General features: G+C 38.9%; 1 protein-coding gene across 4 annotated transcripts in view; it reads right to left on the bottom strand.

Moving 5' to 3' along the window:
• Window positions 1-13,383: 13,383 nt before the first annotated feature.
• Window positions 13,384-18,367, bottom strand: part of LOC145768186 (RNA polymerase II-associated protein 1-like) — a 52,588-nt gene continuing 47,604 nt past the window's right edge. For all 4 annotated transcript variants that reach the window (XM_082579662.1, XM_082579663.1, XM_082579664.1 and 1 more), the window contains 4 exons: window positions 17,061-17,181; window positions 16,507-16,672; window positions 13,912-14,067; window positions 13,384-13,624 (listed from right to left, as the gene is read on the bottom strand). In XM_082579662.1, coding sequence (XP_082435788.1) covers window positions 13,517-13,624; window positions 13,912-14,067; window positions 16,507-16,672; window positions 17,061-17,181 — 551 coding nt within the window. In that variant the 3' untranslated portion in view covers window positions 13,384-13,516. The remainder of the gene's footprint in view (window positions 13,625-13,911; window positions 14,068-16,506; window positions 16,673-17,060; window positions 17,182-18,367) is intronic.

The following is an 18,367-nucleotide window of genomic DNA, read 5'->3' as shown; positions in this document are numbered from 1 at the left end:
TTTTTTAAATGTTAGGCTACTTCGTTTTAGTTATTATTGCAAATGTTGGAATTGTTGGAAATGAATGCTTATTCGTCAATAATTTTCGACCTATTTCTGCATTGTTTGTTTAAAAATGTTTTTTTGTAGCCTAACTATGGGAACCTGTACACAATTATCCGAAAGACTCTTGCCCGAAAGGACACTTGCCCAAAAGGACACTTGTCCAAAATGATACTTGCCCAAAAGGACACTTGCTCGCAATTGCACTTCCATGAAGGAACATTGCATATAAAATACACTTTAATTTTGGGCAAGTGTCCTGTTGGAAAGGTGTCCTTTCGGGAAAGTATTTCGGGACAGTGTCCATTTAGCCTATGATATTAATTCATCATTTGCAGTTAATACTGATTTAGTATGGTTATTTCTTTATTGTTCTGCACACCGGCCCAACGTGCCCCATGCACGGCCGAAAGTCCTCTAGGGGTGGGGAAACATTGGGCCGAAAAGTTACCGTTTTTTAAACCTTGATACATTTTTGTCTGAAAGACTAGGAGTAAATTCAAAATTCAGAAAAAATTACTCGAACAATCAAGATTATAATGATGCGTAGCGTTCAACAATCCAATTAGAGTTGAGCGATCTAAGTTCAAAAATGTGAAAAATGGCCCAACTTCCTCCAGTCTCCCTTACCAGCCTTAATTTTTTAATCATAGATTGATTTCGCTATAGCGACATCGATCTATGATTAAAAGATAAGGCTGGTAGGCTACACTGTTTTTTGCATTGAGTGGTGTTGCATAGTTTGCATTGAGTAGCATTGAGTAGCCGTGGCCGAGTGGTTAGCGCGTTGGGCTCGCAGTCGAGAGCCTGCATGTTCGACTCCAGCCACTCGCACTTTCTGTTGTTCTCTGGGCAAGAAACTTTACGGTATAATTGCCTCTACCCAGTGATCGATTTCGAGTAAATGGGTAGTACCAAATTTAAGTCATAAGTAAAGTAGACATTAGACAACCGGAAACAGACATTGCTGTCGGCTGCAGCGTGGGTCAGGTGTATGTCGGAAGGCGTACACCGATGCATAGCGCTCAAGTCCGCTTTCCCGCAATGCAGGATAAAGATAAACAAACAAACAAGTCTTATAGCAGGGGTGTCCAACCTTTTTAGCCAAAGGGCCACATGTAGTTTACGAATGGTTGCGCGGGCCACTTGAGTATTTACTTCTAATTTGTAATCTTAAAAATAACTGGCTGATAATTTCTAATTAAAACCCTCACACCCAAATTCTAATCTTAGAAATGTGTTTGTACATTTTATGGGTTATATAAGAAGAGTGAAGTTGGTTTTAAAGTGATTTAAGGTTTTTAGTTGAAAGCAAGCCAGCAGCAAAGCGTAAAAAATGTCAAATTGGCAATTGACCTTTCTGATATTGCCGGAACAGCGGAGTTGCGCGTCCCGTAATGTATTGTCCCATTTGTCCGGCTGTCCCTAGGTTCATCCACGAAAAACTTGCTTGCACAAGCAAGTGCTGCCGAATAATGATGTCACAAAAACTGCCAATCTATGAATCCTCTGATCTTTTTCTTAAGAAACAATTTTTTTGTAAAATTCTAGCAATAGAAAGTTTTAAACTTCTCTCGCTAAAAGCAAGAAATGTTGCTGATTGACTGACTCTTGAAGCACCAGTACTATTGTGTGGAAAAGGGTGGACGTAACAATGCGGAAAATCATCATCATCATCATCATAATCCATTGTCGGTTTGTTCCCCACTAGTGGGGGTGGCCGATTGTTTCCTCGCAACAATTGTTTTAATCCCTTTTCTCCATTTCACCCTGTCCCTTGCATCTTCCTCCTTCAGTCCGACTTTTTTAAATTCATCTTTCACTTGTTGTTTCCACGTTCTTCTTGGACGACCGCGTTTCCTCTTCCCATCCACCTTTAGATCTAGTGCCTTTCTAAGAAAACTTCCTTCCTCCCTCCTTATCACATGTCCATACCATCTTACTCCATTTGCCCTTGCCTGTTGGTCTATGGTCTCTCTCATCTCTAGCATATCCAACAATTCTTCAGTCCTTTTTTCCCTTCTCGTTTTCACCCCACACATTGCTCTCACCATTGACCTTTCCGTTCTTCTCAGGATTGCCAGTTCACTCTCTCTCAATACCCATGTCTCGCTACCATATAGCATTGCAGGCCGCACACAGCTCCGATATACTTTTCCTTTCATCCTTAGTGAAAATTTTCTGCCATACAACATTTCCCCACATTCCCTGAACTTTGCCCAGCCCAATCTTGCCCTTGTTGTCACCGCTGCTTCACATCCACCACTTCCATTTATCCGATCACCCAGATAACAGAAGTCTGTCACTGTTTCGATGCCATGGAAGAACTCATCATCATGGCTTTCCACTTCATTCCTTCCTTTACTGCATTTCCCACAAACAAAACACTTCGCCAATCTTGTTGCGGCTCTCTTGACATTAGCACATCTTGCATGTACCCACTTTCCACAATCCTTGCATTGCATTGAATTTCTCATCACTCTCTTGCCACATATTCCACAGGGATCTACTTTGCTCTCAACAACTGTTCCTTCTGCTCCACTCACCATCACTTTTGTTTTTTCAAGATTCACCTTCATACCCTTGGTTTCAAATGCTTCTTTCCATTTCTCAAACTTTCTCTCCAGTCCCTCCATACTATTACTTGTCAAGACCAGGTCGTCTGCATACAAAATTTCACTCAATAAGCCCTCCCTCACTCCTTCAGTTACAACGTCAACCACAATAGCAAATATCAGAGGTGACAAAACTGATCCTTGGTGTACACCAACCTTCACAAAAAACTTGTTTGAATAATTTGATCCAACTCTCACTTTTGTTCTTGCATCCTCATACATAGACATCACAGCTCTCACTAATACCTCCGTTATACCTCTTTGGAAAATGCGAAACTGCGGAAAATGTGATGCGTAACAATGTGCATTGTGATACAATAGAATTAACAGTTGCGCACCCCATGCACTAAGGATTATAGAGTAATAGAGGAAGAAAGCAAACAATAAATGCCAATTTATCGGAATGTAAGTTCGCCATAAATTACGTTGGCGATTGAGTTGATTATATAATATATGTCATTTCGAAAAATATCACGCGGGCCACTCAGAACCTTCTCGCGGGCCACATGAAGCCCGCGGCCCATGGGTTGGACGCCCCTGTCTTATAGTTATGATACGAGACGGTAGCCACTTTAACAAGTCGAAATTCTGCCACTGAAATTGACTAGAATGCAACCGCCAACCAATCAGAACATGTTATAAGAGGCTGCCGTCCAATTGTGATCCTTCTAACACTCATCCAGAAAGTTAATGCTTGTTTTGAACTTTATTTGGTAATTAAAGAAGAAAAAGAGCAATAGCAGTAGTGGGAATCGAACCCGCGTCAATGAAATGACTACTTTCTAGCCTTAACCATAACCCTTAAGCCAACCAGCTGACAAAAAATGCATCACTTAATTTGCTTTCTATCATCTTCTTTTCGCCATTTTTTACGTCACTTTAACCGTAGCTTCTGATTGGTTGGCGGTTTCATTCTAATCAATTTCAGTGGCAGAATTTCGACTTGTTAAAGTGGCTACCATACGAGACAGTCAACCGCTTCAAGTGGACGATTTGCTGAGTTGGTTCACAAAAACAGAAAAGTTTTATAAGCCACATTTGAAGTTATTAGCCGTTGAATAAGGACTATAAGGCGAAATCCACCATTAGGCTTTAGCGTGGTGGATTTTTGTAAGGAGTGACATTCAATGAATTATTCCATGGTTCAATCAGAGCTTACGAAAAAGCATACAATTTTTCTTCCGAAGTTACTTCTCAAACTGATTTTGGAAAACTTAATATATAAAAACAAGTTTGCAGAGTGTAGAAATTCAAAAATTGCTGAATCTATAACACTGGTCTACACAAAATTTCAGGTTTGGGTTTTGACAACCCATTTTAGCTAATTTTGGGGCGCTGAATCCGAAAATGAACTCAGATTTTCTCTATCACATCACGTTTTTGAGATATGAAATATCCCTAATTTTTGAAAAAAATCAATTTTTGCCCCCCCTCTGTTGTCAAAACAAGGAATTCTGATGCAATAAACACTGTTTTACCTGCAATAATCTAGCTTTAATTAACAAACAAGCATTCTATATTATATTCACACAAATTTGCGTTGTCTTTATTAAAATTTCATGCCTTGGAATAAAAAATAGGCATGCAAAAGAGCAACCATAATAACATCAAACGCTACATTATGCTGACGAACATGTCGATAGGACAGTGACAAGGTATTTTCTGAATTATAGCCTACAGTTCACACAATATGCACATTGACATTCCAATGGAGTGCAGAAATTCTGAAGACACACACAGAAATAGCAAAGTGCTAAAATAAAGATTGACTCAAAGGGACTTGGGCAGGGCGAGTTCAGAAACAGTCAAAAAAATAGCTTTCATAAATATGAACTCTTCACTTATAAGCTTAAAAAGGCTCTTTTGAGGGACTTTCTTTTATGAGCAGCATCTGGAATTTCTCTTTTAAAACTACAACAATAGTCGGCCATCAGATGACAATCCCACCGACCTTGGTAACGTTCCTGCATAATTTTAATATCCTGGTGGAAACGTTCACCCTGTTCTTCACTAACTTTCTCAAGGTTTTCTGGAAACTCATCCGCATGGCTTTTCAAATAGTGAACTTTGATGCTCATCCTGCATCCCAAATCTTCAAAACTAAGCAGTAGCTCCCTTAAAAGATCTTTATAATTTTCTGCTTTTCAGTTTCCCAAAAAATTTCTCACAACAGCACCGAAAGCATTCCAAGCTCTAGCCTCGAATGGCAACATTGATTTTACAAAATTTTCATCCTTTAACAATTGCCTGATTTGTGGTCCATTGAAAATCCCAGCTCTTTTTTTCTCTTCACTGAGACCAGGAAAAGCATAACATATATACTTAAAACACTCTCCTTCATGATCCAAAGCTTTTACATATTGTTTCATGAGACCAAATTTGATGTGAAGAGGAGGCAAGAGGATCTTTTTGATATCAACTAACTGATCACGTATGATATTTTTGTTTCCAGGTGTCAAGGTGAGCCTTGGAGGCCACTCTTCTTTGTTCCAGTGCTGATCCTTGGCCCTGCTGTCCCAGTAGCATAGGAAACATGGGTATTTGGTGTAGCCACTTTGTTGCCCCAGCAAAAAGTTCACCATTTTTAAATCTACACAGATGAGCCAATCATGCTCAATATGGTACTTTAACTTTTCAAGAAAGGTTTTGATGTCCTGATACTCTTCTTTCATTGTCACCGAATGTCCTATCGGAATAGAACCGTACACGTTACCATTGTGAAGTAGAACACACTTCAAACTTCGTTTGGAGCTATCAATGAAAAGTCTCCATTCGTCTGCATCATACTGTGGTAATCCCCTTTCTAGAAGAAGCCCTTCTATATTGTTGCAATAAACGAAATTGGGCCCCTTGTTTAAAAAGTTGGCTCTTTTTTGGCCCTTTTTGAACGTGCAGTTGGCTCCTTGCCAAATTTACATCTGGTAACCCTGCTGCACAGAGATAGCAGCTGACCCACAGATAACGCCTGAGAAGCCAAGACATGGAGTTCAAGCCAGCATGGAAAAACTCAACGCTACCAATCTCCACTATGTCCTATTACGATTATTATCATAACAGGAATTTTTTTTATTTTAAAGGAAATCTGAACCAATTTATGAATTTAGTGTAAAAATATCTCTATGTTTGAAAGTTTATAGCTGTCAGAAAATAATTTTATTTGACATTTTACTGCACTAAAAAGGGTAAAAATTGGTCAATTTCATTAATAATAGCAACGATAGAAAGAAAACTTGATGTGATAGAGAAAATCTGAGTTCATTTTCAGATTCAGCGCCCCAAAGTTAGCCAAAATCAGTTGTCAAAACCCAAACCTGAAAAAAAAAGTTGAAATTTGTAGACCAGTGTAATATAGGAATATTTTATCTTGAATTACTCCTAAACCAATGTTGACATATTTTTTATATCAAAACACACCACACTGAAAAAATTTTGATCGGTAAATAGCAAAATTGTAGAAATTATGTCAAAAAATGTGAAATTCAAGATTTTACATTTTGGGACATTCCAAAAAAAAAACACCGACCTAAACAGTAAAGGATCACTTTTCACTAATAACAAATTAACTTCATAAATTTTTTTAAATCTTGTAACCAATGTCCAAGTAGGCTACTAGCATTTCCATATTTTATATTAAAATAAATCAAAGATATTCTGTCTGTTACGGACAATTTGCATATCAAACGTCATATAAAACCGTTCAGGTCTACTGAATCTTGGCGCCTGACGTAATGGACTATTGCTAAAAATGAGCTGATTGCAGAATCGTTTGGAAGACCTGTAAAACATTTGCAGCTGCAGCATAACATTACATCATCGTTGAATCTTTAATTACTTCAAGTGTAAGCCAAACTTGAGCAGGTGTGAGCTAGACTTGAGCAGGTGTGGGCCAGGCTTGAACAGGTGCTTGAATAACTTATCATTGCCTATCATTATTACGACACATAGCTGCTTACGTGCGTTTGAGATATTGCAAATTATTCTCGTCATTCGTAAAATTGTTGCTTGAAAGTTAGTCGCATATTTAACTGTTTTGCTTAGTGCTGCCAGCTGGACGAAATTTCCGTCTTTTATCTAAGTAGTTTGTATCGTAGTGACAAGTTTTTAATGGCGTATGGTGTTGCGTCTCAATTTCGACAGCTTTGAGACTATTTTTACAGAAATACAATTCTTGAAGAGACGTTTCCAGAAGAGTGTTTCTTTCGGTCATTGCATACAGACGAACAGATCCGGAAATCTTATGTTACAATTTTCCCACGAAGAGATTATGGTTTACCGCTGTGACCACCGTCCATCGTCATTATCATCATCACTTGATTGGTAAACTTCGAGTATCTAAAAATTAATAACATTGATCTTAAGATATGAAATATCTGATTTGACTGCATAGTGCATATCACCTGGCATATAAATAGTTAAAGTCACTCTAGTCTATACAACTAACATGATGGTCACACAGGCCCGTAACTAGCTTGGAGCAGCAGGGGGGACAAAAAGTATTCTAGAGGGAGCCCAACTTTTACCTTCCGAATCATGTACGAAAACGACGTTTTGTACACAATGTGGGTATATTCACGCAAGAACATTAATCGTAGGCCTAATACAACGTTTACATTAGACTAGTTTATCATAGAAACAGTCAGTGGCGTAGCCAGAAATTTAGAAAAAAAAGAGGGGGGGTTTGACGGGTGGCGGGCAAAGCCCGACAGCGTCTTCGCCAAAGGCGACACCCAGCAGCGGGGGGTCTGGGGGGACCTCCCCCAGAAAATTTTGAAAAATTACTTTGAATTTGGTGCATTCTGAGAGCATTTTCAACAAACATGTGGGTATAAATATTCCTGTAAAAGGGTACTGTCCGGTGGCATAGCAAAATGATAAGATCATGTTTTCTAGTGCATTTTTCGGTAATAAAGCTAAGTCTCTATGTTTTTTTGTTGCTAATTCCTGGCTGAGATATTTGAATGTTTGGTATTAGCAAAACTCGCTCTTTTAATGCAGTTTCGTTTAAAATTAGGCAAACTTTGTTTTAGAGACAACATTCTACCCAGTAGCGTAGCCAGAAATTTTGAAAGGGGGGGGGTTGACGACCCAGCGGCGGGGGGGCCTCCGCAAAATTTTTTTAAAAATTACTTTGAATTTGGTGCATTCTGAGAGCGTTTTCAACAAAAATGTGGGTATGAATATTCCTGTAAAATGGTGCTGTCCGGTGGCATAGCAAAAGGATAAGATCATGTTTTTTTCGGCATTTTTCGGAAATAAAGCTAAGTCTCTATGTTTTCTTGTTGCTAATTCCTGGCTGAGATGTTTGGTATTGGCAAAACTCGCTCTTATAATACAGTTTTGTATAAAATTAGGCAATTTTTTTTAGACTAAGCATCAATCTCAATATCGTGACGTCACACGTGTGACAAAGGGGGGGGGGTTGCAACCCCCAACCTCCCCCCCCCCTGGCTACGCCACTGATTCTACCACATCCTTAAACACACAATGTTTACAATTAAACACAAGAAAATTGAGTGTAAAACTGAAAAGTCAGCGAACAGAGCTAATTTAACATAATTTTTTCCAGGGGGTGCCAACGTTTTTGCAGTGGGGGCTTCGCCCCCCCTGCGCCCTCCCTAGTTACGGGCCTGTGGTCACATGACTTGCTTCTGTTGTAGTGAATTATGACGTTTTATACTTAGATTCATCTTTGTTGACAAAAAGCTTGATTGTCCAAGAAATACATCTTGGAAAACATTGAACTCAAGAACTGTTTACCTCTTTATTTTCACACCCTTCACCATGACAACCACTGCATGCTGTTGCACAACTGAGGTCATGCTTCTTACATGAACATCTCTTTGTACCACATTGATTCTTCGTTGATTGGCATTTGCATGTAGCCTACTTATTTCTTCGTTGATTGGCATCTGCATAACGTTTTAGATGTACCGTAGCTTATAATTATTTCTGAAGAGGACACTATGTGGTGTCGAAAACGTTGGATTTAGTAGTTTTTTCATGTTTTTTTTGTGTGTGTATGTTAAATCCGTTAACGTTCCCGAGTGTTATATGTATCTGGTACAAGCCAAGCTCTCTACCAAGGCTCAAACATAACATCTTGGTAAAACATAATCAAGTTAATTATCTGACCAATCCTAACCTTTCTTTATTAATTTTTGCATTCACCACATGCCCAGCACTAGCAGAGGTGAACGAGAGAAGTCACTTTTTTTGACTCTGGCTCCGGTCCTGCTCCGAAAGTATTCTCCGGCTCCTGCTCTAACTCCGAAATTCATTTTGAAGTGAAATAAGCGTGAAACTACCTTTGTCAAATAGTTTTTAAAAACAAAAAAACACCCGGTCTCAAATCTGGGTAGAAAAAATCCGTTTCTGGCCTAATATCTGGTACCATATTGATGTATGCCATCAAGCTTAACAAAGTCGGCAGCCGTGGCCGAGTGGTTAGCGCGTTGGGCTCGCAGTCGAGAGCCTGCATGTTCGACTCCAGCCACCCGCACTTGCTGTTATTTCTCTGGGCAAGAAACTTAACGATAATTGCCTCTACCTAGTGATCGATTTCGAGTAATGGGTAGTACCAAATTTAAGTCATAAGTAGAGTAGACAACCGGAAACTGACATTGCCGTCGGCTGCAGCGTGGGTCAGGTGTATGTCGGAAGGCGTACACCGATGCATAGCGTAGGCGTACACCGATGCAAGTCCGCTTTCCTGCAATGCAGGATAAAGATAAACAAACAAACAAAACAAACAAGTAGCAAGAGAAAAAGCTGGTAATAAATTGTTTTCATATTTAAACACATCTGTGCATATGCCAACTTTGCAAGATCACCTACTCTTAATACTTGAATATGTTGTACAGGCAGGTTGTCGAGGTCTTCTTTTCATTAAACAAACTAGCTCGAACAAATTGGATTTGAATTATTTTCACCTTGTGTAGTAGGCTAACGTGTTGTTGGCTCTACCCCAATTAATTAGGTTAATTGAAATAATGAAAAGTATATATATTAACAGTAGGCTAATGTTGATAATGGGACATAGTCATAGGTGGGCAGAGTTACTTTCAAAAGTAACTGAGTTACAGTTACAGTTACTTGGCCAAACTAGTAACTGAGTTACCGTTACAGTTACCGATTTTAAAAAGTAACTAGTTACCGTTACAAGTTACAGTTACTAGTTACTTTCGATTACTCCTAAATCTGAACATAAAATTCTACACCTGGCCAGCTCTGCATGCTAGTCCAATTTAACCGCAATGTTTGATATGCAGTAGAATTCGCCTATAACGGCTTCGTTTATAACGTCAATTCGCCTATTACGTCACATTTCGCTCGGTCCCGGCAGAATTCCTATCTTTTACGTACATTGTAGTTCGGCTACAACAGCATCGCCTATAACGTCAATTCGCATGTAACAGCACCCTTTATTGGTCCCCAGACGTGTTTTGTTCGTTTATAACGTCACTTTAAGCCATCACCTTCACCACGAACGGTCAGTCTTTTAATCTAGTTAGCGCTGCTGCTTGCAAAATGTCTTCCCTTTATTTTGCTACGTCGTTCGCAGCGGCGACTTTAACTGAATTAACTTTTTTCCTGCGTAAAAAACTATTACGTGTGAAAAGCAGCTCTACAGCTGACCTTTAAACAACTCAAAGCAACAGTTGTACGTGCAGTACTGTATAAACTAATTAACTGAATTAACTTTTTTCCCGCGTGAAAAACTATCACGTCTAAAAAGCAGCTCTACAGCTGTGTGTGTAAAATCCGTGTCAAAACCGAAACAGCTGAAGATCAATGCCTTTTTTGCTAATAAACAATGAACTTCTCTACTACTGTATGTAACGAGCTGTATTGCGCAAATTTCCTGTACTTTTCGCTGTAGGTTATTGTTTTTTAAACAACTTCTTTGTTTACTGTATTTTCTACATGACTTTTGTCAGTTTGGTTGTACACAGTAAACCTGACTGGACTATACACCTCTTTCTTTAATCAAAAGACAGTTTTGGAATAGTTTGCGGTAGTTCGTCTATAACGTCAGTTTTTGCAAATCCCCTAGAGGTGCCGTTATAGGCGAATTCTACTGTATGCAGAGCTAACATATCATGCTATAAAAAACAGCACAAGTACAAAACCAACAATGTTTTATTTAAAAAAAATTACTCAGTGGCTTATATGTTTATTTCCTTTGAGAAATACGAGCATTTCAAAGTGCTCGTCACTTAGGCCTGCCCTTTTGGGCTTTAAAATGTCCTTGCCCAATCGTGGTCGTCGTGTGAGCCTCTGAGGCCGAGGATCTATCCTTTTACCGGCCCAGATCACGATGTTCCCGGACTACACTGAAAGGCTACCAGAGAGCAGCCATTCACTCTGTCAATCTCGGTCACCGGGCCTGCGTCAGTGATTTAAAGCCTTTAGTCTACAAGTAGGCGAAACTGCCAGGTTTAAGCTCTGCAAGAAGCTTTCCCAGTTCGAGGATAAAGATTCAATCAATCAGTGATGTGGTCTATGGTCTGTTCCTCGGCACCACATTCGCAGGAGGAGGAAGAGGCAATTTCCCATTGGTGCATGTTTGAGCGGAAAAGCCCGACGCCCGTACGGAGACGATTGAGGCGCACCCATGCTTGTCTTGGTAGTGTCAGGCTGATGGGGCGTGTGTTGGCGTCGGGGATGAACGAATAAAGTCCGGTGATGAACAAGTGCTGCAATGAAAACAATATTTTCACTGCAGCACTTGGCGGAATGGGAGTGTTATGTTTTTAAAACAGTTTTTTCATCGGTTCGCTTGTGAATCTGGATCCGTTTAAATTGGGCACAGGGTCCGCTTCCAAATACTCCTGTAACAAATTCAACGCGCATTGCTTTCTTTTTTTGGTTTTTGCGTAAGTGGTGCAAAAAAGTCCTCTGTGGCTCTACCACCATCCACTTCAGTGTCGCTGCTACTCTCCTCTTCAGCAGAGCAGTTTGCTTCTTTAATTGCTTGAAGCATGTGTTCTGTTTTATTTTGGTCTTCAATTCAGCACTGTCGCTTAATTGTCAACCATTATTTAAACACAGATAAGTCTAAATTGTGAGTGGAATGCAGTCGCAAGCTGAAAGTCGCTGTCCTCGAATCAATGACCAAATCTGGTTTGTATTGCTTCCACAAGAACGTCTACCAACGGCAAGCAAGCAGCAATGCTGTTGCTGGTTTTGCTGTCAGACAATCTTTTTAGAGGCATTGCAAACGTTAGCCTACATTAAATGCAATAAATTTCAACTTCTTGAAGGTAACTAACTAACTGACTATAAGCATCAAGAAATTGCTTTTAATCGCTGCGTGTTTCTTGATGCTTATAGTCAGTTAGTTAGTTACCTTCAAGAAGTTGAAATTTACTGCATTTTCATAATTTTCAATGCAAAAGTAACATTTTCATAATTTTCAATGCATAATTTTTACAGAAATTTCAATGCAAAAGTAACTTGTAACTGTAACTGTTGAAAAAGTGCTAAAATAGGAACTAGTTACCGCGTTTCGTTACTTTTGGAAAATAGTAACGAAGTTACCGTTACAGTTACTCAAAAAGTAACTAGTTACTTTTGTAACTAGTTACTGCCCACCTTTGGACATAGTATCTTATTTTATAAGCAATGCCACATGTCTTACTCAATTATGTGCAAAATTCAGAGATATGGGGGTAATTCCAGTTCAATTTGTGGTCCAACGTAATCCCAAGATATTTTAGTTGATTAGTTTTGGCCGTTTAAGGTACCGGTAAGAGAAAAAAATTGCAACAGAAGGATTTCTATAAATGATCATAAAATAAGTCATGGTGTTATTGATCGCTAAGTTATTGGTTCTCACTCCATCATACTTTTAGTTCTAGGCAAGTCAGATTGTGATGCGTCATTCGCAAAAAGAGTAATCTTGAAAGAGAACGCAATTGGCTGACCGTTCACATGTAACAGAAATAGCAAAAGATCAAGGACTGATCCTAATTAGATGCCACATTTGACGGTCAGTTTGATGATTTGAGTTAAGTTTGCTGCATTGTTGTCAGTTGGTTAAAATTTGATATCATTCCTTCACACTGCCATTTCAACGTTGTTATAGACAACACGTTCCAGGTGAAACTTATTGTTAAGCATCTTTCAAAAACACGAGCATTTCAAATGTGAGTCACCAAGTCCTACTCGCTTTGACTTCAGCGCGTCTTTTCCACCCGAGACAAACCTCTCCACCGCAGCACTTGAAGGAATGGGGGTGTTGTATTTAATAAAGAATCGTTGTAAATCGACATTAAGAAAGCTCAAGAACTTGCTTCTGTCTGATAAAAGGCCTCCACAATTGATTTTTCTTTCCGCACCGACGTTTCATTCGATGGCACCAACACACCAAAAAATTTATCCTCGGAGTCGTGACTGTGGTGTTGGTATCAACCTGGCTTGATGTTTCCCGCAATAGTACAATGATTTCTGTTTTGATTTTTTTCACGCATGGTTTCTATAAAAAATCTCCAAAAACATAGTTTTTTCACTTAAATTGAAAAGTAGCGCCGCTACTGCCCACCTCTGCTGGTGACCATGTCATTCTTGAATGTCACATTTACAAGGCGCCAAATAGAAGGCATGGCATAGCAGAACTGGACGAAGCTACACTCACCTAGCTTTCCATCACCTTCCCTGAAATCTGAACAATCCTGTCTCATACGAAAGACATATCATTCTTGACACAAGCCGCGAGATACAGTTCAGTAAGTTTTTATTTTTAACCATCACAGCGAATACATGGCAACATCTCAGACGCCAAGAAAAAGGAAGAAGCGACGTTTCATCATCAATAAGCTCAGCTAGTTATCTTGAGCAAGTAAAACCACGATATGATGTCAAGTTTGCATCGACAGGTGATCAGGATCAGGTAATACATCATGTAATCCAGCAATACGATGCATTGTCGAAAATATTTCGCGTCGTTTCCCTTCATCGGCATAAACCTGCACAAGATATTATGTTACCACCAGTAACTCAAGACTCTAGGAAAAGTAATACTGTAGTTGCATCAATGAACTTGTTTGCTGCAACTTTGTTCTGGTTTCAAATCAGTAATGAGCATTATCACACAAATACTTGTCGTTGGAGGAACAACGCACTCACAAGCAGAATATGGCTCCTTTGGAATAATAGCTACTAGCCTAGCTGCTTGCGCTGTGACAAATACTGCAGTGATTTTCTCAGAGAAACAAACTGACGACCAGGTTTTAGAACGTCTTTGACAACTCACTTTGTAGTATTCGACTATGTGATGCAACGCCACCTTGTGCAGGAAAGGAGAGCAATGGCGTGCACATCTACCGGTAACCAGTGCACTCAAATAAGCACGTATGACTTCATAATCGCTTTCGACGGGGTTCAGATAAAGTTCTTCAGGAAGTAGGATCTGGGTCAGAAAGGTTCTCGTTAAAAGTTAAACAAATTAAATGAGGCTGTTCACCAGGCGTTTAGTTAAATAACAAGATATGTTCTTCCGATTCAAACTAAGCTAAACTGTGACAAGATGTGTAAGGTGATAATCTGCTATTATTCCGACTCAGTAAACTGTGCAGTGGTGCGTATAGAATTTGATTCTTCATGACTGATACTTTCCTTCCCTGCTGTTATTCAAGTTTTGTGTAGAGTAATAACATTTCAATTCCTTTAAATTTCTAGTTTCAAAATTTTTGCGCGAGAATGTTTGTTTGGAAGTTGAATTTCATTTTGCATGTTTAGTTGATTTACAGAAACATGGTCCTGTGTTTTGCCATGCTAGGTAGTCATTACTTACATACAATACATTAACAGAGTTGCCAATTTGGATTTTTTGAAGCCAGATTTTGAGAATTTGGTTGTTTTTCAACTCGCTCGGCTTATTTTTTTTGTAAATAAAAAAGCCAGAAAACTTAAGCTTTTTCTGGCTTTTTTTCATGTTTCATCGATTTTTTTGTCAAATTAATAAAAAGCCAACATAATTTTGGCTTTTTTTGGCTTAATTTTATCTTTTGCGATTTTTTTTAGGGAAGAAATTCGGTCTGCGTCAATTTGAGCAGTAATTTCTACCTTATATTTGGTTGTAGTGTCCGACCGAATGTCGTTTTAAAGCCGAAACTAGAAAATTTTCTATTTGCTTGTCTTTTCATTAACTATGTTTCTGCGTTGTCGCTGAAGTCAAAGTTCGGTGGGACACTATTTAGTTGTGCACTTTTTATATGTGTATGTTTAATGAATACTAATTGGCTTTTTCAGCTGTTTTTTTGCTGACTTTTTTTAGGCTTTTTTTGTGACTAGGTCTGGCTTTTTTTGGTGAAGACAGGTTGGCAACCCTGTACATTAAATCTCGTCACCTGAAGAAGTCATTCGTGTCTGATTGACGAAACGTCGAAATATAAGCAGATTATCACCTCACACATCTCGTGGTAGTTTAGTTTGAGCCAGAAGAACATATCTTGTTATTGAACATTTTAAAGATGTTTTATCATTCAGCATCGCTTTTGAAAAAGTGAATGCAACTAAGCTGGACTGCGCCGGTTACTACAAACAAGCCGTAAAGCTGGTGATGTCAATCGAGCCTGACGCGAGCTGTGGAGACAAAAATGGAGCCACAAAAATGAAGATCTTGTTTATATTCTTTGACTGGTAACACTGTGATTTTGAACATCAAGTTAAGCGTGAAAAGTGAACAGTTTGTATTAAACTTCCACAAACCCACAGGCTTGTGAAAGGAAATGTACAGAATAGCGAACAAAAGTAATTCAACCAATGATCAAATCTTTAGCTTATGTGCTATTTTGTCGTGTAGCAGTCTAAATTTTTTGATAAAAAACTTTCACATTCCATTACTATATTTATCTGTTTATTGCTTTTTCGTTCATTTTTGGGAGTTAAACAAGTCGAGTAATACTTTAGCGTGTCATTTTCTAAGACTTAGAATCTACGTCATAAACACAAGAGGGCCGGTTGATTGAAACTAAAACAGTTAAGCTTTTAGATTAAGTGTCGAAAGTTAATGCTCTCAAAACAACTTTTCATTTCGGGAATGAAAGTTGCCACTTACCAAACACGTAATTTGTAGCGATACATCGGTATCAGTGGTTTCGGTCACTGTTGTAGTATCGGCATGGGATATTACACCAAAAAGATTTATCAAGAAATTGAAAAGGTTTGAGCATGTGTGTGTGTTTTTGCACTGATGTACTCTGATGCAAATTTGTAAACTGTAGGTGGATAGACACAAAATGAAAGAATCTAATCAAAAAAAACATAAAAATTTTGTTGAATCACTGTAAATATGGATTGATTTGCTGGCTGAAAATGTTAACTTCTACGTGGCTGTTGAGTAGCGTTGCCAGATGCTATTTAACCTTAAAGCAAAACTTTCGTTAAAAGTTGTCCAATCTTGCATCTTTGGAACTAAACAAAGGTTGCGTTTGAAAATTTCCGTTATCAAATAAAAACAAAACGTTTTTGCAATTTTAGTTTTATTCCGTTTTCCTTTAGTTCAAATTTCAAGTTTAACTCTAAAATAGCTGCGCAGCTGATTTTGAATCACACCCCTTCACAGTGACTACGCGAGGTGGAGACATTGGAGCACACGAGGCGCGATTGACATCACTACTCCTGTCGTTGAACTAATTTACGCACATAATGCTGGGGAGTGATGTCCAGTAGACTACTCCCGGAGTGATGTCCAGTAGACTACACAACAACAAACCGCAAAAAGAGAGTTGACACAAACAAAACAATTGCATGAACCACCAGAACACCGGGCTGGGCTGGAGCGAGCACTAATAGCGTTGTGTCTTTTATTAAAGCTGGTCTACGCCAAAAAATGCTCTCTCATTACCTTGCTTTCACTGATTCCGATATACCTCATAGCATCCCCATGTTCGGCCCACAAGGCCATCTTATACTGCTTGTCACCAGGCTGAGTTAGTGGCAGCAACAGAACTGATGAGAACAATGAATCACCGTACGATACCGCTTCGTATTGGTCAAGTAGCGCCATGTAACTGTAAAGAAAGGAGTTTGAGTGAAGTTACACATCGGTGTGCAGCTAAACGCAGCCAAATTTTATTTCCATTGAAATTTAAATACTTCAACGCAGTGATAGTTCCACACATTGACTGGAGGATTATAACAACTGAAAATCAAACTTTTAAAATTTACACAACTTGAAGTTTTGGGCAGTTTTGTGCGTTTTCATTCATAACTCAACACCATGTCATGCAAAAGCCTTGGAAAAAGAGAACAAGGCGATTGAAGGTGATTTCTGTTTTGTTTTAAACCTAAACCAACATCAATCTCAAAAGCATACATTGCAACCTCTCATAAACCTTCGGAAAAAGGAAATCGATGCACAATTGCACAATAGATGGGTGGATGTGGAAGAATACTTACAAATCGTAGAAGGAAACAATTCCTTCCGCTTCCTGTTTGAAATTGATGTTACTTCGGCAGTACATCTGGAACAGTTCGTTCAACAAACTTTTCACCGTTCCATCCAAGAAGATGTCGCTGCCTGATGAGCAGAATGACGTGAATGTATTGCCTGGTTGTCCCATGAACCTATGTTCTTGTGTCAACACGCATTGTCAAATATTTCAGATCAGGGATGTTTCTATCAACTGCAGAACTTGATTTTTCAACTGTAGAGGAGTTAGATTCAGTAATTCAAAGGCGTTAAATAATGACGTTAGTGAATTCAGAATTAATAAATTTGCTTTGTGTAGTGGTCTCAAGCTGCGCATCTTAATTTTGCAGTTTGCTTTGGAAAGGCCAGTGTCAGAGATAAAGCTTTGGAGTATTGAGGAGTTCTTCTTTCTTATAGACCATATTCTATAGACACAACTCAAGCCACTAGAATCGATGTTTCGCTGGCTCGATTGCCATATGCGCAGTGCCAGAGCTGCTTATCGGCTCTTGATTTCCTGTACTTGAGACATTTCGTTTTGTTCGCAAAGAAGATTGGCTACATTTAGTGACGTCGCGTAAACAATGGAATGGTGAACACTCTACCATGGACTCTTTTAAAATAGATTTGGGTTGAACAAACGCTGATTACTATTTACACAAACGCCCGTTGCCGATATTCAGCAGCTTACGACCTAGCTGCATCAGTTAACTTCAAAACAATAAGCTGAATTGCTATCTAGACGTTGGTTTGCTTGTAATTTGTCGCCTTCACTCTCTTAGAGGAACAAAAGGAGAATGGAGTGGAAACCAGATCACGAGACGGAATCCAAAACGCGGCACTTCTTAAAAACGTGCAAATTTTAAGTGTGTTTCATACACGTTGCAACGCAAATCCAAGACAAATATTTTTTAAGTAGCTTATCCTTTACAATGCTACGATCAGATTGAAGTCGCGAGGAAACAAACCAACCTAATAAATAACTGAGCATATATTGAAAATTCAAATATTACATATAAATGCCGCGTAGCAGTTCATCTTTGCTGTTAACTAAACAACGCAAGTTTCTCAAATAATAAAATATTGGGTTGATGAAAACTTTTGTGCTGATTTTCGGGAAAGCAGTCATACAACTAACTTAGCAAAAAATTGTTTTGTGTATTCCAAGATTTACTGCGTGAAGTTATTTGATCACTGATCCTTTCGTATTGCGTGCATGACTTGACAGTGCGTGTAAAATTAAGCAATTTTACGGAAATGATGGTGAGATGTCCGACAATTAAAAAAAAAAAAA

This window comes from Aplidium turbinatum, chromosome 4 (assembly GCF_918807975.1).
Source record: "Aplidium turbinatum chromosome 4, kaAplTurb1.1, whole genome shotgun sequence".
Classification (NCBI taxonomy): Eukaryota; Metazoa; Chordata; class Ascidiacea; order Aplousobranchia; family Polyclinidae; genus Aplidium; species Aplidium turbinatum.
The sequence above is the reverse complement of the archived record's forward strand: the minus strand, read 5'-3'. Positions and strand labels throughout refer to the sequence as shown.